A 25982-nucleotide genomic window follows, 5' to 3' on the forward strand; every position below is an offset into this window, starting at 1 on the left:
AAAAAATCCAAAATTTGTGTTGCCACCCGTTAACTTTTTTTGTTTTAGTAATTTTAATAACGAAAGTTTTCAGCAAAGGACCAGCCGACCGAAACGTTTTCCGCAGGTCGCCAAATTACGAGCACTTCCGCTCGAGCAAATATGTACAAAAATGAAATAATTTTATATAGAGAGAAGTTTTCTTTCGATTGGATAGCACCGAAAAGGTTTTCCAATTGCTAGAAGGTTCAAATTAACCTATTTTCCACAATTCAGTTTGCACGTGCCGCCATAGTCGGATACATGATTTGATAATATTCGGCCATACGCTTAAAACAGAATGTTCAGCGGGTGTTAGTTTGGACGGTGCGGACAGTGCAGTAAATTGAATGCAAACTTCCAGTGTACTTTTCACAAGCAGTAATTCGATTTTGGTTGATTTAAAACAACAGTCCGTAAAATTTTACCGGCACCGATCGAATAGTAACTTCCAACCGTCATCTACGCGTTCCCAAACAGAGCCGATGAATACGATCCTAAACAACAGACACCGGACCCCCGGTTATCATATTCGCAGACTTGCATCATCGTGCATCCATCGACTCGTCGTCTACAACTGTGTGTGTGGAAGAAAACCAAACCAAACGAACGCGCAATGGCTGAAACTGCTATCGACGTTGCTGCTACGGCCCCTGCCGTCGTCGCCTCTCCGCCAGCCGCCAAAGCGCCACCGAAGCAGGCGGCCAAGGCTAGCAAGAGTGACGCCAAGAAACCGAAAAAATCTTCAACCCATCCACCAGTGAGTGAGATGGTTCTGGCTGCCATCCGGACCCTGAAGGAACGGAGCGGATCATCACTGCAGGCGATCAAAAAGTACATCGCCGCCAACTACATGTGTGACGTCGCCAGGCTGGCTCCGTTTATCCGGAAGGCTTTGAAAACGGGTGTCGAGAAGGGAAACATCACCCAGACCAAGGGTACCGGTGCTTCCGGATCGTTTAAGGTGACGGTCGAAGCAAAGAAACCGGCTGGCGATAAGAAACCACCATCGGGTGCAGCGAAAAAACCGAAGAAATCGGCTACTAAATCCGGGGAGAAGAAAAATCCGCCGGCTGGTGGTGGTGAGAAGACCAGCAAGCCAAAGGCGGCGATCCCGGCCGCTAAGAAATCGGCTACGAAGAAAGCGAAAGCTGCTGCCCCTGCAAAGGCGGTAACGGCTGCCACTAAACAGAAAGCCACCAAACCATCGAAGGCTGCAGCGAACAAGCCGAGGGCACCTAAGCCAAAGAAGGCCGCCACCGCCCCGAAGAAGGTCACCGCCGGCAAGAAGTAAATTCCCGACAACGTGCGCGTCCCCCCAAAACAACAGTCCTTTTCAGGACTAACAAAATTGTAAAGAATTGATTGATGCTTATTTTCCGTTAATGCTCCGTTCCCCCCATGAGTTTTCTAGCTTGAGCAGCAGCGCGCGCACACACCCGCATTCAACTGGCTGCCGATTGGCAAGATAAATCAGTCGTCGTTAGTTTGATTAAACAAATCACTATAGTAAATAGGCGCGGTTTCTTGCTCAGATAAACGTACGTACGTACAGGTAAATTAATAGTAGGCCGTGGTTTTCTGTTGCCTTAACAAACAAACAAACAAACAGAGCAAGTATAATATTACTCTGATTAGCAAACAACGCGCTTATTTTGGCTATAATAAAACAGAGAAAAATTGGCTGGCACAATAAACAAACGAACGAACGATAATTACCGATTTTTTAGCCTAAATTGACGAACGTATTGTATTGTTCAACTTTGCGATTATGAATTGTGTTGGGTATTTAATTATTAACGTTCAACGCAGATCAGAAGTTTGAAGGCTGGGAAGTGCATTGTATTAACAAGTATGATCCAGAAATGTGTTCTTTTTGCGGCAGAATTTTCATACGCAGGGGCTGTTTTAGACTGACTGAGTAGAATATAGACGATAAAGGGGTAGAAAAAAGACCGTTTTCCGTCTTAACAAAAACAATCAACTAGCGGTAAGGGGAAAGACTACTTCCACAAACTACAGCAATTGATTTGGTGATGATTTGAAAAATGGACAGAGAAACAAAAATGACAACGACGTTTTTGCTCTAATGAAACAAACAAACAAACAAACAACAACTAATGTTTATATAAACTATGTGTACACATTTCAATTCAACTCTTTACCAGAACGTGTTTTGGTGGCCCTGAAAAGGGCCGATGACGATGGGGTGGTGGTGTGTGACATCCGGCGGCGGGGCGGGCGACACGTTTACTTCGAGCTGGTATACTTGGTAACGGCCTTGGTACCTTCCGATACGGCATGTTTCGCCAGCTCTCCCGGTAACAGCAAACGAACGGCGGTCTGTACCTCGCGGGAGGTGATCGTCGACCGTCGGTTGTAATGGGCCAGACGAGATGCTTCGTTAGCAATACGCTCGAAGATGTCGTTCACGAAGCTATTCATGATGCTCATCGCCTTCGACGAGACACCGGTGTCCGGATGGACCTGCTTCAGCACCTTGTAGATGTAGATAGCGTAGCTTTCCTTGCGCCGTTGCTTTCGCTTCTTCTTCTCTCCTCCTCCTGCTTTTGTGGCGATGTTCTTCTGTGCCTTGCCACCGCCGCCGCCGGATTTTTTCACAGCCTTTCCGCTGGCTTTCGGTGCCATAGTAACGACGTGGTTGTGCTGCTGTTAACGCTCTCGATGCGAACTGCGCTGACTGATTGGTAGCAAAAATCACTACATATCGCTTATATACGATCGTGTAGCGAGACGAAGGTTCGTCCTTTTTTGTGTTTAGCGCGTTTCGTTCGTTCGCTACTCCGCCCCTTTGGCGAACGATGTGCAATGAAGCGAATGCATAACAAGGGGTGCTGTGTGCGCGAGTGGCATCAGTGTTACTCGTATTGTCTACGTGACTACACACGAACGCGCACAGCGATAAACCTACAACAATGTCTGCACGCGGTAAAGGAGGAAAAGTGAAGGGAAAGCCAAAATCCCGCTCAGTTCGTGCCGGTCTCCAGTTCCCTGTTGGCCGAATTCACCGTCTGCTGAGGAAGGGAAATTATGCTGAACGTGTCGGTGCCGGAGCACCCGTCTACTTGGCAGCTGTGATGGAATATCTTGCCGCCGAAGTACTGGAGCTGGCAGGAAACGCTGCTCGCGATAACAAAAAGACCAGAATCATCCCCCGTCATCTGCAGCTGGCCATTCGAAATGACGAAGAGCTGAACAAACTGCTCTCCGGTGTGACCATTGCTCAGGGTGGCGTGTTGCCTAACATACAGGCCGTACTGCTGCCGAAGAAGACTGAAAAGAGGGCCTCCGCAGCAACTTAAATCCCGCTCCTTTCTAGCCGTAAAAACCGCCCTTTTCAGGGCGACTATTTTCTTCTGATAAAAAGAGTTAATTTGATTTTCACTCCGATAATCATCAACGTACATTTCTGTGAGCATTGCACAAGTTTTTTTTTTTTTGCAATGCTCGTCAGACGCTTAATAGTTTCCCTCATATCATGGCATTGACGATTTCACCCAATCTCTCAAAAGTTCACTCATCGATTTGGTGCTAAATCACAAATCGGCCGCGCAAGATTTCCCTCAATGGGTCTTGTTTTTCACACGCTACTACTGTCGATCGGTACGAGGTGGTGCTGCTGGCAAAAAATCCCCCATCGGCGTGCTGTCTAACAAACACACACAGCCACCCGCCTGAGCATTTTTGGAGGGAAACGGAAAATTTCTGCTAATAATTCTTAGTAAAATATGATTGGTTGTGGTCCTGAAAAGGACCGTTTGTTGCTGTTTCGTTCTGGGGGGTGATGGGCACACACCAAATTTAGGCCCGCTCCCCACGGATCCGGCGAGCCAGTTGGATGTCTTTCGGCATGATGGTCACTCGCTTGGCATGGATAGCGCACAGATTGGTATCCTCGAACAAACCAACCAGGTAAGCCTCGCTGGCTTCTTGAAGGGCCATGACGGCTGAGCTCTGGAAGCGCAGATCGGTTTTGAAGTCCTGCGCGATCTCACGAACCAGACGCTGGAAGGGCAGCTTGCGGATTAGTAGCTCTGTCGACTTCTGATAGCGACGAATTTCTCGCAGCGCGACAGTTCCTGGTCTGTAGCGATGGGGCTTCTTAACGCCACCCGTAGCTGGGGCACTTTTACGGGCAGCCTTCGTTGCCAACTGTTTGCGGGGAGCTTTCCCTCCGGTGGACTTGCGGGCGGTCTGTTTCGTACGGGCCATGGCGCGAAAATTCTGCTCTACTACTGATACCACTGTGATGCTGTTCAAACGACGAATGATGACCAAAACAGACCGACCGATTTTTTTTATAGTCGCGAATAAACACTACTATCGCCTGTCTCGCTCGTGTACGTGCCATGTGCCTTTTCGTTCTGTATACGGTTCGATTCGGCTACTATACTTCCCCCACCATTTCCATTCCGGAGCCAGTGTTGCCAGACTTGATTTTTTCAGCTTTTCATTAGATTTGCAAAAAAATATTCCTAAAAAGAAAAACTATGTATGAGCAAAAAAAATCGCCTAGAAATCAATAAAATTCCAACAGTAGAAGAATATCAAACAGAAATAGTTTGTTCATCAGTAACAATTTGTTCCATCATAGATCAGTATCAGATATCGATATTTAAGTACCATAGAAGCCAATATAACGTACCATGTAGACGGATGTATAGAAAATCTTTATAAGTTAAAAAAAAAACCCGTTTGTTTTTCGATTTACTTTTTCTTTCTTTCTTTTTCAGGAGAATCAATTTCCGGGCAATCGTTTTCCAGGGAAAATGCTACCATGTCAGCATTAGTCCGGATAAAGCAGATTTCGGCAATCCCAAGCTACTAAAACAGTGGCAACAGTGAACTTCGTGTTCGCGCTATTTCCCCTTCAAACCAACACATCACGAGTAAGCATATAGATAGCAGCCATGGTAATCTTCCTATGCGGCGGCGACTGAGAATGTGTGTGCATCAGTATAAAAGCGCTACTCAATGGGCCGAATTGCAACATTCGGTATTGGAATCTCGCTGCTGCAGGTGTGCTGCGCTAGCCTACTAAGTTATTACCTACAACAACCAAGAAGATGACTGGCCGTGGCAAAGGAGGCAAAGGGCTCGGCAAGGGAGGCGCTAAGCGGCACCGCAAGGTGCTTCGTGACAATATCCAGGGCATCACCAAACCCGCCATTCGTCGTCTGGCTCGACGTGGAGGAGTGAAGCGAATCTCCGGTTTGATATACGAGGAAACCCGTGGTGTGCTGAAGATTTTTCTGGAAAACGTTATCCGGGACGCTGTGACGTACACTGAACATGCCAAACGGAAGACCGTCACTGCGATGGATGTCGTCTATGCGCTTAAACGCCAGGGACGCACATTGTACGGTTTTGGTGGTTAAGCCCTACCACGACGTTCACGACAACACAAAAGGCCCTTTTCAGGGCCACCAAATGTTTAGAAAAAAGAATTAGTTTGAAATGTATCCTTCATAATTTTCATCCACGTTGCAGGGGCGTACTGTTTAATGTGCGATTTTGATGGATATGCGAGAGACCGTCGTAACACTACAACGCGCTCAGTCGCTGGGTTTCCCTTTTTTCATATATGCATTTCCTTTTTCTTTCTCCTGAGCTTGCGTATCATGGGACAAAACGGCTCGTTTCTCGATAGCAACGAACCGCCGACCGACTCTTTTTTTCGCGCGCGCACGTTTTAGCTTACCACGCTTTCACCTACCTGTCTACCTATGAATTTGCGTACCTTTAATTGGTCTGAATGATAAAAGTAAAGTTGATGGCTGGTGAGTTAGTACTGTATCAATCAGGAAGCAATTACAACACACACACACACACACACACAGGAAGAGAGAGAGAGAGAGAGAGAGAGAGAGAGAGAGAGAGAGAGAGAGAGAGAGAGATTGAGCAACCGTAAAAAAGTCCAGCTTGTGATCTGTGTCGGGGGACAAGCGTTCCCATCGATGCGTGCGCTGAAGCGCCTGGGTGTGATGGTCGACGCGTGCGGTTTATCAGCTCACAGCCATGTACACAACGATGTAGCGAGTTGATCAGTACATCCTAAATAATAGAATTTTGAGTTAGCCAAAGCAATTCGAAATAACACTGATGATTAGAGCACTAAAATCAAAATCCGCAACTAAAATGTTGGATTTTTTTCGAGGTATTTCTCTCTGTCTGTCTCTGCCGTCGAAACAAGAAAGCATTTCGCGAGCGCGTTGTACGGTTCTACGAGCAACACAAGAATCTCGGCGAAAAGTGCACGGTACAATATTTCAAAGGGGAAAACGTTGCGCCGTCGACTGTTTACAACACCTTTCGACGGTGCAATCTCAATGCCGCTTGCCGGTTGATAAAAAAAATTATTTTGGCTAAATATTTTGTTTTGCACGAAGCAAGTTACTTCCCTCGCAAAAAAAAGCAAAAAAAAAAAAAAACAATCGTTCCCGAATACCCACTCGATCCCATTTGTACCCTAAAAAGCACAACCCGCTTCACAATTTGCTTCAGTGTCGCCCAATCGCAGATTTCTTCGGGATTTCGTTTTGAGAGCCACGAATTGCAAACAAGTTGATTGGTAGAAGATCACGAAATGCATTAGCAAAGTTGACGTAGACGCCGTACTACGCGCCTGTTCCGACATCAAACGGAAGCTTCGCCGAACAGCATCCAATTACGGATCGGTTTGAAATGTTCACTAATTTTTGGCCAACAATGGAGAACGTATCTTCTAATTTCAATCGAATCGTTTGTCTTTTTTTTTGACAGGTTGAGAAAAAAAATCCAAAATTTGTGTTGCCACCCGTTAACTTTTTTTGTTTTAGTAATTTTAATAACGAAAGTTTTCAGCAAAGGACCAGCCGACCGAAACGTTTTCCGCAGGTCGCCAAATTACGAGCACTTCCGCTCGAGCAAATATGTACAAAAATGAAATAATTTTATATAGAGAGAAGTTTTCTTTCGATTGGATAGCACCGAAAAGGTTTTCCAATTGCTAGAAGGTTCAAATTAACCTATTTTCCACAATTCAGTTTGCACGTGCCGCCATAGTCGGATACATGATTTGATAATATTCGGCCATACGCTTAAAACAGAATGTTCAGCGGGTGTTAGTTTGGACGGTGCGGACAGTGCAGTAAATTGAATGCAAACTTCCAGTGTACTTTTCACAAGCAGTAATTCGATTTTGGTTGATTTAAAACAACAGTCCGTAAAATTTTACCGGCACCGATCGAATAGTAACTTCCAACCGTCATCTACGCGTTCCCAAACAGAGCCGATGAATACGATCCTAAACAACAGACACCGGACCCCCGGTTATCATATTCGCAGACTTGCATCATCGTGCATCCATCGACTCGTCGTCTACAACTGTGTGTGTGGAAGAAAACCAAACCAAACGAACGCGCAATGGCTGAAACTGCTATCGACGTTGCTGCTACGGCCCCTGCCGTCGTCGCCTCTCCGCCAGCCGCCAAAGCGCCACCGAAGCAGGCGGCCAAGGCTAGCAAGAGTGACGCCAAGAAACCGAAAAAATCTTCAACCCATCCACCAGTGAGTGAGATGGTTCTGGCTGCCATCCGGACCCTGAAGGTACGGAGCGGATCATCACTGCAGGCGATCAAAAAGTACATCGCCGCCAACTACATGTGTGACGTCGCCAGGCTGGCTCCGTTTATCCGGAAGGCTTTGAAAACGGGTGTCGAGAAGGGAAACATCACCCAGACCAAGGGTACCGGTGCTTCCGGATCGTTTAAGGTGACGGTCGAAGCAAAGAAACCGGCTGGCGATAAGAAACCACCATCGGGTGCAGCGAAAAAACCGAAGAAATCGGCTACTAAATCCGGGGAGAAGAAAAATCCGCCGGCTGGTGGTGGTGAGAAGACCAGCAAACCAAAGGCGGCGATCCCGGCCGCTAAGAAATCGGCTACGAAGAAAGCGAAAGCTGCTGCCCCTGCAAAGGCGGTAACGGCTGCCACTAAACAGAAAGCCACCAAACCATCGAAGGCTGCAGCGAACAAGCCGAGGGCACCTAAGCCAAAGAAGGCCGCCACCGCCCCGAAGAAGGTCACCGCCGGCAAGAAGTAAATTCCCGACAACGTGCGCGTCCCCCCAAAACAACAGTCCTTTTCAGGACTAACAAAATTGTAAAGAATTGATTGATGCTTATTTTCCGTTAATGCTCCGTTCCCCCCATGAGTTTTCTAGCTTGAGCAGCAGCGCGCGCACACACCCGCATTCAACTGGCTGCCGATTGGCAAGATAAATCAGTCGTCGTTAGTTTGATTAAACAAATCACTATAGTAAATAGGCGCGGTTTCTTGCTCAGATAAACGTACGTACGTACAGGTAAATTAATAGTAGGCCGTGGTTTTCTGTTGCCTTAACAAACAAACAAACAAACAGAGCAAGTATAATATTACTCTGATTAGCAAACAACGCGCTTATTTTGGCTATAATAAAACAGAGAAAAATTGGCTGGCACAATAAACAAACGAACGAACGATAATTACCGATTTTTTAGCCTAAATTGACGAACGTATTGTATTGTTCAACTTTGCGATTATAATTTTTTTTTTTTTTTTGACAATTAAAGTTTTATTGGTTAATTTCGGTTTACATTTCTGTATGTTTTACATAGTAAGTGATACAGCTTTGCTTTTCATCTTCGTTTTGATTGTGTATATACATTTTTAAATTTTTTCTTTCGATATGGTAGTGGGTCAACTTTTGCAGTTATGTTATTTAACTTAAGACTACTTATACTAACTTAACCTAAATATTAAACAAACTGTTAATTAGTGGGAATTCCGAAGTGGAACACTTTTCTATAAATTTGCTTCGTATAGCGTTGATACTTTCTCCTATAGTTTTTATTTCTGCTAGCTCGTGAATTGTTGTAGTGCTCGTATGCCATGGAAGATCCAGAATCATTTTTATACATTTGTTTTGTTGAACCTGCAGCTTGTTTTTATGAGTATTTGCACACCTTTGCCATATTGGCATGGCATAACACATTGTGGGCAGAATGATTTGTTTATACACGGCTATTTTGTTTTTAATGTTTAGTGTTGATTTTCTTTTAATCAGAGGATATAATTTCTTCACTAATAGGCTGCATTTATTCCTGGTCTTTTCGATGTGGGAACTGAAGAGCATCTTTTTGTCGAACGTGAGTCCCAAGTACACTACCTCATTGGACCATTCAATTTGAGTGCCATTTACTTTTATTTTACAGTCCGCAGGTGGAATGTGCTTGGGGGAGAGACTCAATGGGAACAGTATTGCTTGTGTTTTAGCCGCATTTATTTTTATTTTCCATGTGTCCATGTACGTTGTAATAGTGGCGAGGCAATCCTGGAGTTTCTTCGTTAGCTGTCGCGTTTTACGGCCCTTACATAGGACAGCAGTATCGTCGGCGAAAAGACACAGTTGGCATCCTTCAGGCAATCGGGGGAAGTCAGAGGTGTAGAGACTATATAGTATAGGGCCGAGTAGGCTGCCCTGTGGAACTCCAGCAGGGATATCAAATGCATCAGACTGAGTGTTGAGGATTGAAACATGGAATTTTCTATTTTTTAGGTAGTTTTGGACTATCTTGATCACATAGTTGGGAAAATTGTACCGGTACATTTTGAATACTAGAGCGTCGTGCCAAACATTATCAAATGCTTTCTCCACGTCCAGTAACGCCATGGCTGTGGATTTGGATACTGCTTTGTTTCTATCGATGGTATTCGTAACCCTTTGAAGCTGTTGCGTTGTCGAGTGGCCTTTACGAAAACCGAATTGTTCCGGAAGCAGAATGTTGTTCATCTCAATGTGCTGTAGAACTCTATCCAAGATTAACCTTTCGAACAATTTACTGAAGGACGACAGTAAGCTGATGGGGCGATAGCTAGAAGGGCTGGTGGGGTCCTTACCAGGCTTCAGTATCGGCACAACTTTCGCTGTTTTCCATGCCGATGGAAAGTAGTGAAGATCCAAACATCTGTTCAGTATTCGTGCTATACAGGCATGGGCGTTGGTACTGAGCTTTTTCAGCATGAGATTTAGTATCGCGTCGAAACCAGGTGCCTTCATATTCTTGCAAATTTTCAGTGCAGATGTTACCTGTTCGCTAGTAATTTTCCTATTAGTGGGAACATAGCATGGCGTAGCTTGCAAAGTGAGGATTGTTTCTCGAACAGCTTGTTCCATGGGGCTAACCATCGAATTGCCTAGATTGTGTGAGCTAAGGATATGCTCCCCAATAGCATTAGCCTTTTCCACTGGTGTAATCATGGTAATGTTATTTGATTTCAACGGTGGAATTTGTTGCGGTTTGGACTTCAAGATTTTGGAGACTTTCCAGAACGGGCGCGAGTATGGATCAAGTTTACGCAGCTCGTTGCTGAAATTGTTATTTTTAATTTGTTCTATCCTTTCAGCAATTATTTTCGATAGTCCTCCTGCCACATATTTTTTGGCCAAATCTCCTGTCCGTTGAAACTGGCGTCTTACTTTGTTGCGTTGCCTGATAATGGCCTTGGTCATTGTGTCGATCTGCAGAATTTTACCAGTCACTGGAATATTTCTAACGCACTGAGCTTCCGCCTGCGTCAATGCCAGCTGAAAATTTTCAATGGCTAGGTCGATGTCTTCCGTTGAATTTAAAGCAATATCATCAATTAGTTCACGATCCACCCGGCGTTGAAACTCAACCCAGTTTACATTATGATAATCCTTTCTAATAATTCGTTCCCTTACTCGTATGTTCTCACCAATTTGAAGTGAAACCGGAAAGTGATCAGAGCTTAAGTCCTGTATTGTGTTTGGGTGGGAAATCTCATTCATGTTTGACAAGAAAATGTCCAGTGTTGACGAGATTCCAGCTGGAGATAGAAAAGTTGGTTCGTCGGGGGCATGAATTGTATAGTGTCCAGTCAGAGAGTCTTCGAAAAGAAGGCGACCATTTTGATTTCTACGGTGATTTTTCCATGTTTCGTGTCTAGCGTTAAAGTCACCAGCTATTATGAATTTTTTCCGGGATCTCGACAATTTTTGGAGGTCATTTTTAAACTTCCTTGCATTCCCATTGGTTTCATAACACTGGAATGGGCAATATGCAGCTATCACGAGAAACTTTCCCATATCGCCTTCCAATTCAACACCAACAGTCTCGATAATTGATGTTTGGTAATGTGGTTGGATTATATATTTGATATTATTTTTTATGATCAAAGCTACACCACCTCCGCCCGAGTGGGTTCGATCCATGCGCACAGTAGAAAATCCTGGGATGCTAAAATTTATCCCGGGTTTCAGATTTGTTTCGGTTAGAACGGCAATGTCTATTCCTTGCCGATCCAGAAATTCACCAAGTTCAATTCGTTTCCGCAGTAATCCGCGGGCGTTCCAAAGAATCAATTGCAGAGGATTAACAAGCATATTGAATCACAAACTGTCCCAGTACGCAAATTTGTTCCTGCCTATTTTGGCATTGTTGCAATTTTTCACACATTTTCACAAATATAGGCATTAATTGTGCGGCAGTAAATTTGGGCGGAAGTTGTTGGTCCAATTGAGGGGAACATTGATTGGGACTCACCTGAGGCAGGAATATGTTTGGCGATGACGAAGCTACCACTTCGGCCGACGTCGGCTGCCACGCTTGCCGAACAGATGCCGGTTGCTGCTTTGAAATTGACGATGAATGCTGCTGCTGATATTTCTCCGCTTGCTGGCGTAGCTGCTGTGGCTGCTGCTGCCACTGTGCCTGCGATGCTGGTACTCCATTCTTACGTTGACTTGGCAGTAACGATGGGAAATCACTTTCACTAAAAATCACTTCTTTGTTCGGTTTTCGGCCCGGCTGGTGTTTTTGCGATGCATCTTTACGTATGCTTTTATATTCTTCACGCTTACTGCACTGTTTATCGGTCGAGCGGTGCCCCTTCCCACAGTGAACACACTTAAAAGCCACTGCACCCTCAATCGGACACTCCGTAGTAAGGTGAGCTTGTGCACAATAATTACACCGCGGTTTAATGTGGCAATTACGTGTGCCGTGTCCGAAATTTAAACAGCACATGCACTGAGTGATATCACGATTTGTGCCTCGGTAGGCCTCCCAGCGAACCACCATACTCGACAGTGAACGCACAGCTTTCAATGCATTTAGCGATACTGTACCCTTTTGAAAATGCACAAGATACAAGCAATCACGATACGCCATTTTCTTTTCTTTTCGCGCCATGCGAAAGACGCCCAGCGGCTGCAATTTGTACCGTTCTTTTAGTTCAAGTTCAATTTCACTGATTGCCATAAATGGAAGACCGCGCACTACTGCTTTGAATGGTTTTTCCGATGCAAAATCATGTGAAAAATATTCTGCACCAACTCTATTTAGATAATTCCGGGCATTCTGATAGTCACTTTTTGTATGTACAACTGTTTTTATACCGACGCCACTTAGTTTGTACTCTGCTTTTACACCAATTTCCGCCAGCTGCTTTTTCAGCGCGGCGAGCGGGATCGATTTTACCACCAGCGGCGGCAATTTCACTGCAATTTCTGCCTCTTGCTGATCCTCCATTGGACCACCAAAGCCGTCCAAATCGCTCACGTTCGTTGCAGTTTGGGCACGACTGCTGATAACACTAATACGATTCGTTTGTGCTGAATGCACTGACATCATTTCACCAACCGGTTTGCTGCCCGAATTTCCAGGCACTTGAGGGCTGCTCATTGCGTTTTTCCGTTTTGGGTTCGATTTCGGGCTCGCCTTCGAGCCACCCGAACGCCGTTTGCGTTTAGACATCACTTCGCGAAAACTAACCGTAAGACCAAAAACAATCACGTCTTAACTCTTCCGATGCAAAAACGAGAATGACTTTGCGATTATGAATTGTGTTGGGTATTTAATTATTAACGTTCAACGCAGATCAGAAGTTTGAAGGCTGGGAAGTGCATTGTATTAACAAGTATGATCCAGAAATGTGTTCTTTTTGCGGCAGAATTTTCATACGCAGGGGCTGTTTTAGACTGACTGAGTAGAATATAGACGATAAAGGGGTAGAAAAAAGACCGTTTTCCGTCTTAACAAAAACAATCAACTAGCGGTAAGGGGAAAGACTACTTCCACAAACTACAGCAATTGATTTGGTGATGATTTGAAAAATGGACAGAGAAACAAAAATGACAACGACGTTTTTGCTCTAATGAAACAAACAAACAAACAACAACAACTAATGTTTATATAAACTATGTGTACACATTTCAATTCAACTCTTTACCAGAACGTGTTTTGGTGGCCCTGAAAAGGGCCGATGACGATGGGGTGGTGGTGTGTGACATCCGGCGGCGGGGCGGGCGACACGTTTACTTCGAGCTGGTATACTTGGTAACGGCCTTGGTACCTTCCGATACGGCATGTTTCGCCAGCTCTCCCGGTAACAGCAAACGAACGGCGGTCTGTACCTCGCGGGAGGTGATCGTCGACCGTCGGTTGTAATGGGCCAGACGAGATGCTTCGTTAGCAATACGCTCGAAGATGTCGTTCACGAAGCTATTCATGATGCTCATCGCCTTCGACGAGACACCGGTGTCCGGATGGACCTGCTTCAGCACCTTGTAGATGTAGATAGCGTAGCTTTCCTTGCGCCGTTGCTTTCGCTTCTTCTTCTCTCCTCCTCCTGCTTTTGTGGCGATGTTCTTCTGTGCCTTGCCACCGCCGCCGCCGGATTTTTTCACAGCCTTTCCGCTGGCTTTCGGTGCCATAGTAACGACGTGGTTGTGCTGCTGTTAACGCTCTCGATGCGAACTGCGCTGACTGATTGGTAGCAAAAATCACTACATATCGCTTATATACGATCGTGTAGCGAGACGAAGGTTCGTCCTTTTTTGTGTTTAGCGCGTTTCGTTCGTTCGCTACTCCGCCCCTTTGGCGAACGATGTGCAATGAAGCGAATGCATAACAAGGGGTGCTGTGTGCGCGAGTGGCATCAGTGTTACTCGTATTGTCTACGTGACTACACACGAACGCGCACAGCGATAAACCTACAACAATGTCTGCACGCGGTAAAGGAGGAAAAGTGAAGGGAAAGCCAAAATCCCGCTCAGTTCGTGCCGGTCTCCAGTTCCCTGTTGGCCGAATTCACCGTCTGCTGAGGAAGGGAAATTATGCTGAACGTGTCGGTGCCGGAGCACCCGTCTACTTGGCAGCTGTGATGGAATATCTTGCCGCCGAAGTACTGGAGCTGGCAGGAAACGCTGCTCGCGATAACAAAAAGACCAGAATCATCCCCCGTCATCTGCAGCTGGCCATTCGAAATGACGAAGAGCTGAACAAACTGCTCTCCGGTGTGACCATTGCTCAGGGTGGCGTGTTGCCTAACATACAGGCCGCACTGCTGCCGAAGAAGACTGAAAAGAGGGCCTCCGCAGCAACTTAAATCCCGCTCCTTTCTAGCCGTAAAAACCGCCCTTTTCAGGGCGACTATTTTCTTCTGATAAAAAGAGTTAATTTGATTTTCACTCCGATAATCATCAACGTACATTTCTGTGAGCATTGCACAAGTTTTTTTTTTTTGCAATGCTCGTCAGACGCTTAATAATAGTTTCCCTCATATCATGGCATTGACGATTTCACCCAATCTCTCAAAAGTTCACTCATCGATTTGGTGCTAAATCACAAATCGGCCGCGCAAGATTTCCCTCAATGGGTCTTGTTTTTCACACGCTACTACTGTCGATCGGTACGAGGTGGTGCTGCTGGCAAAAAATCCCCCATCGGCGTGCTGTCTAACAAACACACACAGCCACCCGCCTGAGCATTTTTGGAGGGAAACGGAAAATTTCTGCTAATAATTCTTAGTAAAATATGATTGGTTGTGGTCCTGAAAAGGACCGTTTGTTGCTGTTTCGTTCTGGGGGGTGATGGGCACACACCAAATTTAGGCCCGCTCCCCACGGATCCGGCGAGCCAGTTGGATGTCTTTCGGCATGATGGTCACTCGCTTGGCATGGATAGCGCACAGATTGGTATCCTCGAACAAACCAACCAGGTAAGCCTCGCTGGCTTCTTGAAGGGCCATGACGGCTGAGCTCTGGAAGCGCAGATCGGTTTTGAAGTCCTGCGCGATCTCACGAACCAGACGCTGGAAGGGCAGCTTGCGGATTAGTAGCTCTGTCGACTTCTGATAGCGACGAATTTCTCGCAGCGCGACAGTTCCTGGTCTGTAGCGATGGGGCTTCTTAACGCCACCCGTAGCTGGGGCACTTTTACGGGCAGCCTTCGTTGCCAACTGTTTGCGGGGAGCTTTCCCTCCGGTGGACTTGCGGGCGGTCTGTTTCGTACGGGCCATGGCGCGAAAATTCTGCTCTACTACTGATACCACTGTGATGCTGTTCAAACGACGAATGATGACCAAAACAGACCGACCGATTTTTTTTATAGTCGCGAATAAACACTACTATCGCCTGTCTCGCTCGTGTACGTGCCATGTGCCTTTTCGTTCTGTATACGGTTCGATTCGGCTACTATACTTCCCCCACCATTTCCATTCCGGAGCCAGTGTTGCCAGACTTGATTTTTTCAGCTTTTCATTAGATTTGCAAAAAAATATTCCTAAAAAGAAAAACTATGTATGAGCAAAAAAAATCGCCTAGAAATCAATAAAATTCCAACAGTAGAAGAATATCAAACAGAAATAGTTTGTTCATCAGTAACAATTTGTTCCATCATAGATCAGTATCAGATATCGATATTTAAGTACCATAGAAGCCAATATAACGTACCATGTAGACGGATGTATAGAAAATCTTTATAAGTTAAAAAAAAAACCCGTTTGTTTTTCGATTTACTTTTTCTTTCTTTCTTTTTCAGGAGAATCAATTTCCGGGCAATCGTTTTCCAGGGAAAATGCTACCATGTCAGCATTAGTCCGGATAAAGCAGATTTCGGCAATCCCAAGCTACTAAAACAGTGGCAACAGTGAACTTCGTGTTCGCGCTATTTCCCCTTCAAACCAACACATCACGAGTAAGCATATAGATAGCAGCCATGGTAATCTTCCTATGCGGCGGCGACTGAGAATGTGTGTGCATCAGTATAAAAGCGCTACTCAATGGGCCGAATTGCAACATTCGGTATTGGAATCTCGCTGCTGCAGGTGTGCTGCGCTAGCCTACTAAGTTATTACCTACAACAACCAAGAAGATGACTGGCCGTGGCAAAGGAGGCAAAGGGCTCGGCAAGGGAGGCGCTAAGCGGCACCGCAAGGTGCTTCGTGACAATATCCAGGGCATCACCAAACCCGCCATTCGTCGTCTGGCTCGACGTGGAGGAGTGAAGCGAATCTCCGGTTTGATATACGAGGAAACCCGTGGTGTGCTGAAGATTTTTCTGGAAAACGTTATCCGGGACGCTGTGACGTACACTGAACATGCCAAACGGAAGACCGTCACTGCGATGGATGTCGTCTATGCGCTTAAACGCCAGGGACGCACATTGTACGGTTTTGGTGGTTAAGCCCTACCACGACGTTCACGACAACACAAAAGGCCCTTTTCAGGGCCACCAAATGTTTAGAAAAAAGAATTAGTTTGAAATGTATCCTTCATAATTTTCATCCACGTTGCAGGGGCGTACTGTTTAATGTGCGATTTTGATGGATATGCGAGAGACCGTCGTAACACTACAACGCGCTCAGTCGCTGGGTTTCCCTTTTTTCATATATGCATTTCCTTTTTCTTTCTCCTGAGCTTGCGTATCATGGGACAAAACGGCTCGTTTCTCGATAGCAACGAACCGCCGACCGACTCTTTTTTTCGCGCGCGCACGTTTTAGCTTACCACGCTTTCACCTACCTGTCTACCTATGAATTTGCGTACCTTTAATTGGTCTGAATGATAAAAGTAAAGTTGATGGCTGGTGAGTTAGTACTGTATCAATCAGGAAGCAATTACAACACACACACACACACACAGGAAGAGAGAGAGAGAGAGAGAGAGAGAGAGAGAGAGAGAGAGAGAGAGAGAGAGAGAGAGAGAGAGAGATTGAGCAACCGTAAAAAGATGGGTGGGTAATGTCTGCGACATAACCGGAGAGATGTAGAATACATAAGGAACACGCTCTTCAAATATGTTGATACTCATTGGAATTTTCGGACAAAAGGTGATTTGGGCGAGGAATATTTCAAATTATTCTTTACAAAAATGATGGTGGTCCTGAAAAGGACCGGTTTTGTTGGCGTTGTTGGCCTTGGTGAGGGAGATGGCTAACGATGAAATTAATTGTTAGCATGAGGAAGTCGCGTAGTACTGGCCAATGGAAGAACAGATAATAATTGATTCCTGAAAATCAATTTTTCTTTATTCATGTAAATTATACATGCTTACAAATCTAACAGAAGATTCCTGATCATATTTCTGAATCATTAGTGCGAACATTGTGTAATTTGGTTAAGTACAATGAAAGTTACAAACTTTCCAAACTCGACCTTCTGTTCATTCAGAAATATTGAAATGGGGTGTCGTGGTCACAATAAAAAAAGATGGGTGGGTAATGTCTGTCACATAACCGGAGCGTCGTTATTTCAATTCGAGACGTTAATTTAAATCTAATAATATTCAACAGAATCACGTTTGAATGGGAAATTTTCAAATAATTCTCTATGGTAATAATGGTGGTTCTGAAAAGAACCTTTGGTATCGGCGTTGGTGTTGATGGTGATGCGCTGGATCGTTGGATATTTTTGGCATGATAGTTACGTGCCTGGCGAACTGTTTTGTAGCCTCGAACAAAACGACAAGACTGGCTTCTTCGGGTACCATTACGGCTGAACTTTATAAGCTTAGCTCGACTTTGAAATCCTGCACAATCTCACGAATCAGACACTGGTAGGGCCATTTTGTTTGCTACTAGCACGGAGCTGCACAAAAAATCATTTAATGCAGTTAGTTCACGGGGGCTGCCAAAAAGCTTGAATAGAAGCATGCGACTTCAACGTTTCTCTTAAACACATGCAACAACACATTCGTTTTGGTAATACTGATAATAACAGTAGAAAGTAATGGAAAAGCAGTGCACGAAACGAGCGAGAGGATAATTTAAATTTTTGTTCCGTGTGCAAGCTACTTCTTTCTACCCAACGTATTATGTTGCTTGTTGAAAATTTGCTACACACCTTAAAATAAAAGTTTCAGTTTAACTCTTACTAGAACACAATTGATTGGTCCTGAAAAGAACCGTTGCTTTTATTGTAATTTACGCCCACTCCCACAAACCGACCAAGTAGGCATCAGTGGCTTCATTACGGCTGAGTTTTGTAAGCGTAGCTCGACTTTGAAGTAATACACAACCTTACGAACCAGACGCTGGAATGTTAGCCAGCGGATTAGTTGCTCCGTTGCCCTTTAGTTGGGGCGAAATACTAGCATGGCGACAGTTCCTGATCGGTAGTTGGTTGCGATGGGCCACCAGTAGCTGGGGCACTTTTGCGGACCGTCATCATCGCCAACTCCTTTCCTCCGGTGGACTGGCTGCTTGCTAGTGCTTGAACGAATACGAATGATGAGAAAAACCGACCGACCAATATTCATATATGAAAACACAAGAAAGCACTACTATCGCTCTCCCGCTCGTTTTCGTGCCATTCCTGTGCCTTTCCTTTCCGTTCGGCTACCAATACTAGCATAACCAAAACGAATATTCTGTCTTTCCATCGCCTTCAATCTAGTGGCCAGTGCTAGCAAACTTGCATGTTCAGTTTTTCAATAACAACATTCCAACAATATTTTCAAAGAATGTTGCAGATTTGAAAAGAAGGAAGGAAAAGATTTTCACAAACTTAAATTCTTTTGTTTTATTTGTTAGCGCTGATAAAGGCTATTTAGTTTGCTACTAGCAAGGAGCTGCACAAACAAATCGATTTATGCAGTTAATCAATGGAGGCTGCCAAAAAGTTCGAATAAAAGCATGCGACTAGTGTACTTTGCATGTTCTATATTTTATCAATACTAGAGAGGATCAATAAAATAATTCAAATTGTTATAGCGACATGCAATTGTGGCAACACTGGCCATGAGATGGTGGGGGAACACGCACATTCGTTTCAGTTATGATGGTAGTAGCAGCAGAAAGGAATGGAAAAGCAGTGCACGAAAACGAGCGAGAGAAGATAATTTAAATTCTCTTTCTTTCTTTCCACACATCGTATTTCTTATATTGCTTTCTGAAAATTATTTGTTATACACCATAAAATGTAAATTTCAGTTTAACTCTTATTAGAACACAATTAATTGGTCCTGTAAAGAACCGTTTATTGTTTTATTGCGGGAGCATAATTCAGACGCACTCCCCGCGGACACGGTGAGCTAGAAAGCACTATTTTGCATTCTCGAACAAACCGACCAAGTAGGCATCGTTGGCTTCTCGGGGCATCATTACGACTGAGCTTTGTAAGCGTAGCTCGACTTTGCAGTCCTGCACAATCTCACGACCCAGACGCTGGAACGATAGCCTACTCTGTTGCCCTTTAGTTGGGGCGAAATTCTTGCAGGGCGACAGTTCCTGATCGGGTTGCGATGAGTCACCAGTAGCTGGGGCACTTTTTCCGCCGTCGTCATCGCCGACTGCTTTTCTTCGGTGGACTGGCTGCTTGCTAGTGCTTGAACGAATACGAATGATGAGAAAAACCGACCGACAGATATTTATATAATCGCGCTAATATGCACTACTATCGCTTTCTCGCTCGTTCTCGTGCCGTGCATGAGCCTTTCCTTTCCGTCCGGCTTCTAATGGCCTAACCAAAGGAATATGCCGTCTTTCCCCCACCAAGTGCTCTCGTCAAGCAACCCAATGCGAATAACCATACGAACAAACATGTAATGGACCTATATATAAACTTTTCATTATTTTATTGTTCGGTTGGTCTACCATAACGACGGCTCTGTGCGGGATGGGCTGAAAATTTTCACTTTTCCGAGTCGTTTTCGAAAGATTTTTCAAAACACATTTTTTTTGTTATTAGTACATGTTATACATACTTCAAATTTTAATACAGCATAGAGGAACATATTTGCAACAAATTGGTCTAAAAATCAAATCATTCTGTTAAGTATGATAAAAGTTATTAACGTTCAAAATCTGACGCGGCGCCGCAGCCGATATTTTGAAACGGGACCCCTATATTGAAACCTTAAATGTATTCTACATTAAAAGATGGGTGGGTAATGTCTGCGACATAACCGGAGAGATGTAGAATACATAAGGAACACGCTCTTCAAATATGTTGATACTCATTGGAATTTTCGGACAAAAGGTGATTTGGGCGAGGAATATTTCAAATTATTCTTTACAAAAATGATGGTGGTCCTGAAAAGGACCGGTTTTGTTGGCGTTGTTGGCCTTGGTGAGGGAGATGGCTAACGATGAAATTAATTGTTAGCATGAGGAAGTCGCGTAGTACTGGCCAATGGAAGAACAGATAATAATTGATTCCTGAAAATCAATTTTTCTTTATTCATGTAAATTATACATGCTTACAAATCTAACAGAAGATTCCTGATCATATTTCTGAATCATTAGTGCGAACATTGTGTAATTTGGTTAAGTACAATGAAAGTTACAAACTTTCCAAACTCGACCTTCTGTTCATTCAGAAATATTGAAATGGGGTGTCGTGGTCACAATAAAAAAAGATGGGTGGGTAATGTCTGTCACATAACCGGAGCGTCGTTATTTCAATTCGAGACGTTAATTTAAATCTAATAATATTCAACAGAATCACGTTTGAATGGGAAATTTTCAAATAATTCTCTATGGTAATAATGGTGGTTCTGAAAAGAACCTTTGGTATCGGCGTTGGTGTTGATGGTGATGCGCTGGATCGTTGGATATTTTTGGCATGATAGTTACGTGCCTGGCGAACTGTTTTGTAGCCTCGAACAAAACGACAAGACTGGCTTCTTCGGGTACCATTACGGCTGAACTTTATAAGCTTAGCTCGACTTTGAAATCCTGCACAATCTCACGAATCAGACACTGGTAGGGCCATTTTGTTTGCTACTAGCACGGAGCTGCACAAAAAATCATTTAATGCAGTTAGTTCACGGGGGCTGCCAAAAAGCTTGAATAGAAGCATGCGACTTCAACGTTTCTCTTAAACACATGCAACAACACATTCGTTTTGGTAATACTGATAATAACAGTAGAAAGTAATGGAAAAGCAGTGCACGAAACGAGCGAGAGGATAATTTAAATTTTTGTTCCGTGTGCAAGCTACTTCTTTCTACCCAACGTATTATGTTGCTTGTTGAAAATTTGCTACACACCTTAAAATAAAAGTTTCAGTTTAACTCTTACTAGAACACAATTGATTGGTCCTGAAAAGAACCGTTGCTTTTATTGTAATTTACGCCCACTCCCACAAACCGACCAAGTAGGCATCAGTGGCTTCATTACGGCTGAGTTTTGTAAGCGTAGCTCGACTTTGAAGTAATACACAACCTTACGAACCAGACGCTGGAATGTTAGCCAGCGGATTAGTTGCTCCGTTGCCCTTTAGTTGGGGCGAAATACTAGCATGGCGACAGTTCCTGATCGGTAGTTGGTTGCGATGGGCCACCAGTAGCTGGGGCACTTTTGCGGACCGTCATCATCGCCAACTCCTTTCCTCCGGTGGACTGGCTGCTTGCTAGTGCTTGAACGAATACGAATGATGAGAAAAACCGACCGACCAATATTCATATATGAAAACACAAGAAAGCACTACTATCGCTCTCCCGCTCGTTTTCGTGCCATTCCTGTGCCTTTCCTTTCCGTTCGGCTACCAATACTAGCATAACCAAAACGAATATTCTGTCTTTCCATCGCCTTCAATCTAGTGGCCAGTGCTAGCAAACTTGCATGTTCAGTTTTTCAATAACAACATTCCAACAATATTTTCAAAGAATGTTGCAGATTTGAAAAGAAGGAAGGAAAAGATTTTCACAAACTTAAATTCTTTTGTTTTATTTGTTAGCGCTGATAAAGGCTATTTAGTTTGCTACTAGCAAGGAGCTGCACAAACAAATCGATTTATGCAGTTAATCAATGGAGGCTGCCAAAAAGTTCGAATAAAAGCATGCGACTAGTGTACTTTGCATGTTCTATATTTTATCAATACTAGAGAGGATCAATAAAATAATTCAAATTGTTATAGCGACATGCAATTGTGGCAACACTGGCCATGAGATGGTGGGGGAACACGCACATTCGTTTCAGTTATGATGGTAGTAGCAGCAGAAAGGAATGGAAAAGCAGTGCACGAAAACGAGCGAGAGAAGATAATTTAAATTCTCTTTCTTTCTTTCCACACATCGTATTTCTTATATTGCTTTCTGAAAATTATTTGTTATACACCATAAAATGTAAATTTCAGTTTAACTCTTATTAGAACACAATTAATTGGTCCTGTAAAGAACCGTTTATTGTTTTATTGCGGGAGCATAATTCAGACGCACTCCCCGCGGACACGGTGAGCTAGAAAGCACTATTTTGCATTCTCGAACAAACCGACCAAGTAGGCATCGTTGGCTTCTCGGGGCATCATTACGACTGAGCTTTGTAAGCGTAGCTCGACTTTGCAGTCCTGCACAATCTCACGACCCAGACGCTGGAACGATAGCCTACTCTGTTGCCCTTTAGTTGGGGCGAAATTCTTGCAGGGCGACAGTTCCTGATCGGGTTGCGATGAGTCACCAGTAGCTGGGGCACTTTTTCCGCCGTCGTCATCGCCGACTGCTTTTCTTCGGTGGACTGGCTGCTTGCTAGTGCTTGAACGAATACGAATGATGAGAAAAACCGACCGACAGATATTTATATAATCGCGCTAATATGCACTACTATCGCTTTCTCGCTCGTTCTCGTGCCGTGCATGAGCCTTTCCTTTCCGTCCGGCTTCTAATGGCCTAACCAAAGGAATATGCCGTCTTTCCCCCACCAAGTGCTCTCGTCAAGCAACCCAATGCGAATAACCATACGAACAAACATGTAATGGACCTATATATAAACTTTTCATTATTTTATTGTTCGGTTGGTCTACCATAACGACGGCTCTGTGCGGGATGGGCTGAAAATTTTCACTTTTCCGAGTCGTTTTCGAAAGATTTTTCAAAACACATTTTTTTTGTTATTAGTACATGTTATACATACTTCAAATTTTAATACAGCATAGAGGAACATATTTGCAACAAATTGGTCTAAAAATCAAATCATTCTGTTAAGTATGATAAAAGTTATTAACGTTCAAAATCTGACGCGGCGCCGCAGCCGATATTTTGAAACGGGACCCCTATATTGAAACCTTAAATGTATTCTACATTAAAAAGTCCAGCTTGTGATCTGTGTCGGGGGACAAGCGTTCCCATCGATGCGTGCGCTGAAGCGCCTGGGTGTGATGGTCGACGCGTGCGGTTTATCAGCTCACAGCCATGTACACAACGATGTAGCGAGTTGATCAGTACATCCTAAATAATAGAATTTTGAGTTAGCCAAAGCAATTCGAAATAACACTGATGATTAGAGCACTAAAATCAAAATCCGCAACTAAAATGTTGGATTTTTTTCGAGGTATTTCTCTCTGTCTGTCTCTGCCGTCGAAACAAGAAAGCATTTCGCGAGCGCGTTGTACGGTTCTACGAGCAACACAAGAATCTCGGCGAAAAGTGCACGGTACAATATTTCAAAGGGGAAAACGTTGCGCCGTCGACTGTTTACAACACCTTTCGACGGTGCAATCTCAATGCCGCTTGCCGGTTGATAAAAAAAATTATTTTGGCTAAATATTTTGTTTTGCACGAAGCAAGTTACTTCCCTCGCAAAAAAAAGCAAAAAAAAAAAAAAAACAATCGTTCCCGAATACCCACTCGATCCCATTTGTACCCTAAAAAGCACAACCCGCTTCACAATTTGCTTCAGTGTCGCCCAATCGCAGATTTCTTCGGGATTTCGTTTTGAGAGCCACGAATTGCAAACAAGTTGATTGGTAGAAGATCACGAAATGCATTAGCAAAGTTGACGTAGACGCCGTACTACGCGCCTGTTCCGACATCAAACGGAAGCTTCGCCGAACAGCATCCAATTACGGATCGGTTTGAAATGTTCACTAATTTTTGGCCAACAATGGAGAACGTATCTTCTAATTTCAATCGAATCGTTTGTCTTTTTTTTTGACAGGTTGAGAAAAAAAATCCAAAATTTGTGTTGCCACCCGTTAACTTTTTTTGTTTTAGTAATTTTAATAACGAAAGTTTTCAGCAAAGGACCAGCCGACCGAAACGTTTTCCGCAGGTCGCCAAATTACGAGCACTTCCGCTCGAGCAAATATGTACAAAAATGAAATAATTTTATATAGAGAGAAGTTTTCTTTCGATTGGATAGCACCGAAAAGGTTTTCCAATTGCTAGAAGGTTCAAATTAACCTATTTTCCACAATTCAGTTTGCACGTGCCGCCATAGTCGGATACATGATTTGATAATATTCGGCCATACGCTTAAAACAGAATGTTCAGCGGGTGTTAGTTTGGACGGTGCGGACAGTGCAGTAAATTGAATGCAAACTTCCAGTGTACTTTTCACAAGCAGTAATTCGATTTTGGTTGATTTAAAACAACAGTCCGTAAAATTTTACCGGCACCGATCGAATAGTAACTTCCAACCGTCATCTACGCGTTCCCAAACAGAGCCGATGAATACGATCCTAAACAACAGACACCGGACCCCCGGTTATCATATTCGCAGACTTGCATCATCGTGCATCCATCGACTCGTCGTCTACAACTGTGTGTGTGGAAGAAAACCAAACCAAACGAACGCGCAATGGCTGAAACTGCTATCGACGTTGCTGCTACGGCCCCTGCCGTCGTCGCCTCTCCGCCAGCCGCCAAAGCGCCACCGAAGCAGGCGGCCAAGGCTAGCAAGAGTGACGCCAAGAAACCGAAAAAATCTTCAACCCATCCACCAGTGAGTGAGATGGTTCTGGCTGCCATCCGGACCCTGAAGGAACGGAGCGGATCATCACTGCAGGCGATCAAAAAGTACATCGCCGCCAACTACATGTGTGACGTCGCCAGGCTGGCTCCGTTTATCCGGAAGGCTTTGAAAACGGGTGTCGAGAAGGGAAACATCACCCAGACCAAGGGTACCGGTGCTTCCGGATCGTTTAAGGTGACGGTCGAAGCAAAGAAACCGGCTGGCGATAAGAAACCACCATCGGGTGCAGCGAAAAAACCGAAGAAATCGGCTACTAAATCCGGGGAGAAGAAAAATCCGCCGGCTGGTGGTGGTGAGAAGACCAGCAAGCCAAAGGCGGCGATCCCGGCCGCTAAGAAATCGGCTACGAAGAAAGCGAAAGCTGCTGCCCCTGCAAAGGCGGTAACGGCTGCCACTAAACAGAAAGCCACCAAACCATCGAAGGCTGCAGCGAACAAGCCGAGGGCACCTAAGCCAAAGAAGGCCGCCACCGCCCCGAAGAAGGTCACCGCCGGCAAGAAGTAAATTCCCGACAACGTGCGCGTCCCCCCAAAACAACAGTCCTTTTCAGGACTAACAAAATTGTAAAGAATTGATTGATGCTTATTTTCCGTTAATGCTCCGTTCCCCCCATGAGTTTTCTAGCTTGAGCAGCAGCGCGCGCACACACCCGCATTCAACTGGCTGCCGATTGGCAAGATAAATCAGTCGTCGTTAGTTTGATTAAACAAATCACTATAGTAAATAGGCGCGGTTTCTTGCTCAGATAAACGTACGTACGTACAGGTAAATTAATAGTAGGCCGTGGTTTTCTGTTGCCTTAACAAACAAACAAACAGAGCAAGTATAATATTACTCTGATTAGCAAACAACGCGCTTATTTTGGCTATAATAAAACAGAGAAAAATTGGCTGGCACAATAAACAAACGAACGAACGATAATTACCGATTT

The 25982-nt window shown here is 44.4% G+C and overlaps 7 protein-coding genes across 7 annotated transcripts; 5 read left to right on the top strand and 2 right to left on the bottom strand.

Moving 5' to 3' along the window:
• The first annotated feature begins 634 nt into the window (after positions 1-634).
• Positions 635-1510, top strand: LOC131695903 (histone H1A, sperm-like). The gene is made up of 2 exons (XM_058984436.1): positions 635-1189; positions 1433-1510. Exons 1-2 carry the CDS (start codon positions 635-637, stop codon positions 1508-1510), a joined length of 633 nt encoding a protein of 210 aa, XP_058840419.1.
• A 758-nt stretch (positions 1511-2268) lies between these two features.
• LOC131695836 (histone H2B-like) lies at positions 2269-2667 on the bottom strand. Its single transcript, XM_058984372.1, has one exon. It carries the CDS (start codon positions 2665-2667, stop codon positions 2269-2271), a length of 399 nt encoding a protein of 132 aa, XP_058840355.1.
• A 287-nt stretch (positions 2668-2954) lies between these two features.
• LOC131695904 (histone H2A-like) lies at positions 2955-3341 on the top strand. Its single transcript, XM_058984437.1, has one exon. The coding sequence runs from the start codon at positions 2955-2957 to the stop codon at positions 3339-3341; it is 387 nt and encodes a 128-aa protein (XP_058840420.1).
• Positions 3342-5105: 1764 nt separating this feature from the next.
• LOC131695837 (histone H4-like) lies at positions 5106-5417 on the top strand. Its single transcript, XM_058984373.1, has one exon. It carries the CDS (start codon positions 5106-5108, stop codon positions 5415-5417), a length of 312 nt encoding a protein of 103 aa, XP_058840356.1.
• A 7978-nt stretch (positions 5418-13395) lies between these two features.
• LOC131695835 (histone H2B-like) lies at positions 13396-13794 on the bottom strand. The gene has a single exon (XM_058984371.1). The coding sequence runs from the start codon at positions 13792-13794 to the stop codon at positions 13396-13398; it is 399 nt and encodes a 132-aa protein (XP_058840354.1).
• A 2440-nt stretch (positions 13795-16234) lies between these two features.
• LOC131695876 (histone H4-like) lies at positions 16235-16546 on the top strand. The gene has a single exon (XM_058984411.1). It carries the CDS (start codon positions 16235-16237, stop codon positions 16544-16546), a length of 312 nt encoding a protein of 103 aa, XP_058840394.1.
• An 8331-nt stretch (positions 16547-24877) lies between these two features.
• LOC131695905 (histone H1A, sperm-like) lies at positions 24878-25753 on the top strand. Its single transcript, XM_058984438.1, has 2 exons — positions 24878-25432; positions 25676-25753. The coding sequence occupies exons 1-2, from the start codon at positions 24878-24880 to the stop codon at positions 25751-25753; spliced, it is 633 nt and encodes a 210-aa protein (XP_058840421.1).
• The last annotated feature ends 229 nt before the right edge of the window (positions 25754-25982 follow it).

The sequence above is a fragment of the Topomyia yanbarensis genome, unplaced genomic scaffold (genome assembly GCF_030247195.1).
Source record: "Topomyia yanbarensis strain Yona2022 unplaced genomic scaffold, ASM3024719v1 HiC_scaffold_6, whole genome shotgun sequence".
NCBI classification, from domain to species: domain Eukaryota; kingdom Metazoa; phylum Arthropoda; class Insecta; order Diptera; family Culicidae; genus Topomyia; species Topomyia yanbarensis.

Excerpts from the sequence above, each read along its gene's own strand:
- LOC131695835 (XM_058984371.1), bottom strand. The coding sequence starts at position 13,794 with ATGGCACCGAAAGCCAGCGGAAAGGCTGTGAAAAAATCCGGCGGCGGC.
- LOC131695837 (XM_058984373.1), top strand. The coding sequence starts at position 5,106 with ATGACTGGCCGTGGCAAAGGAGGCAAAGGGCTCGGCAAGGGAGGCGCT.
- LOC131695836 (XM_058984372.1), bottom strand. The coding sequence starts at position 2,667 with ATGGCACCGAAAGCCAGCGGAAAGGCTGTGAAAAAATCCGGCGGCGGC.
- LOC131695905 (XM_058984438.1), top strand. The coding sequence starts at position 24,878 with ATGGCTGAAACTGCTATCGACGTTGCTGCTACGGCCCCTGCCGTCGTC. Across the intron at positions 25,433-25,675 it reads CTGCTGCCCCTGCAAAGGCG|CTTGAGCAGCAGCGCGCGCA; the intron begins GTAACGGCTGCC and ends TGAGTTTTCTAG.
- LOC131695903 (XM_058984436.1), top strand. The coding sequence starts at position 635 with ATGGCTGAAACTGCTATCGACGTTGCTGCTACGGCCCCTGCCGTCGTC. Across the intron at positions 1,190-1,432 it reads CTGCTGCCCCTGCAAAGGCG|CTTGAGCAGCAGCGCGCGCA; the intron begins GTAACGGCTGCC and ends TGAGTTTTCTAG.
- LOC131695904 (XM_058984437.1), top strand. The coding sequence starts at position 2,955 with ATGTCTGCACGCGGTAAAGGAGGAAAAGTGAAGGGAAAGCCAAAATCC.
- LOC131695876 (XM_058984411.1), top strand. The coding sequence starts at position 16,235 with ATGACTGGCCGTGGCAAAGGAGGCAAAGGGCTCGGCAAGGGAGGCGCT.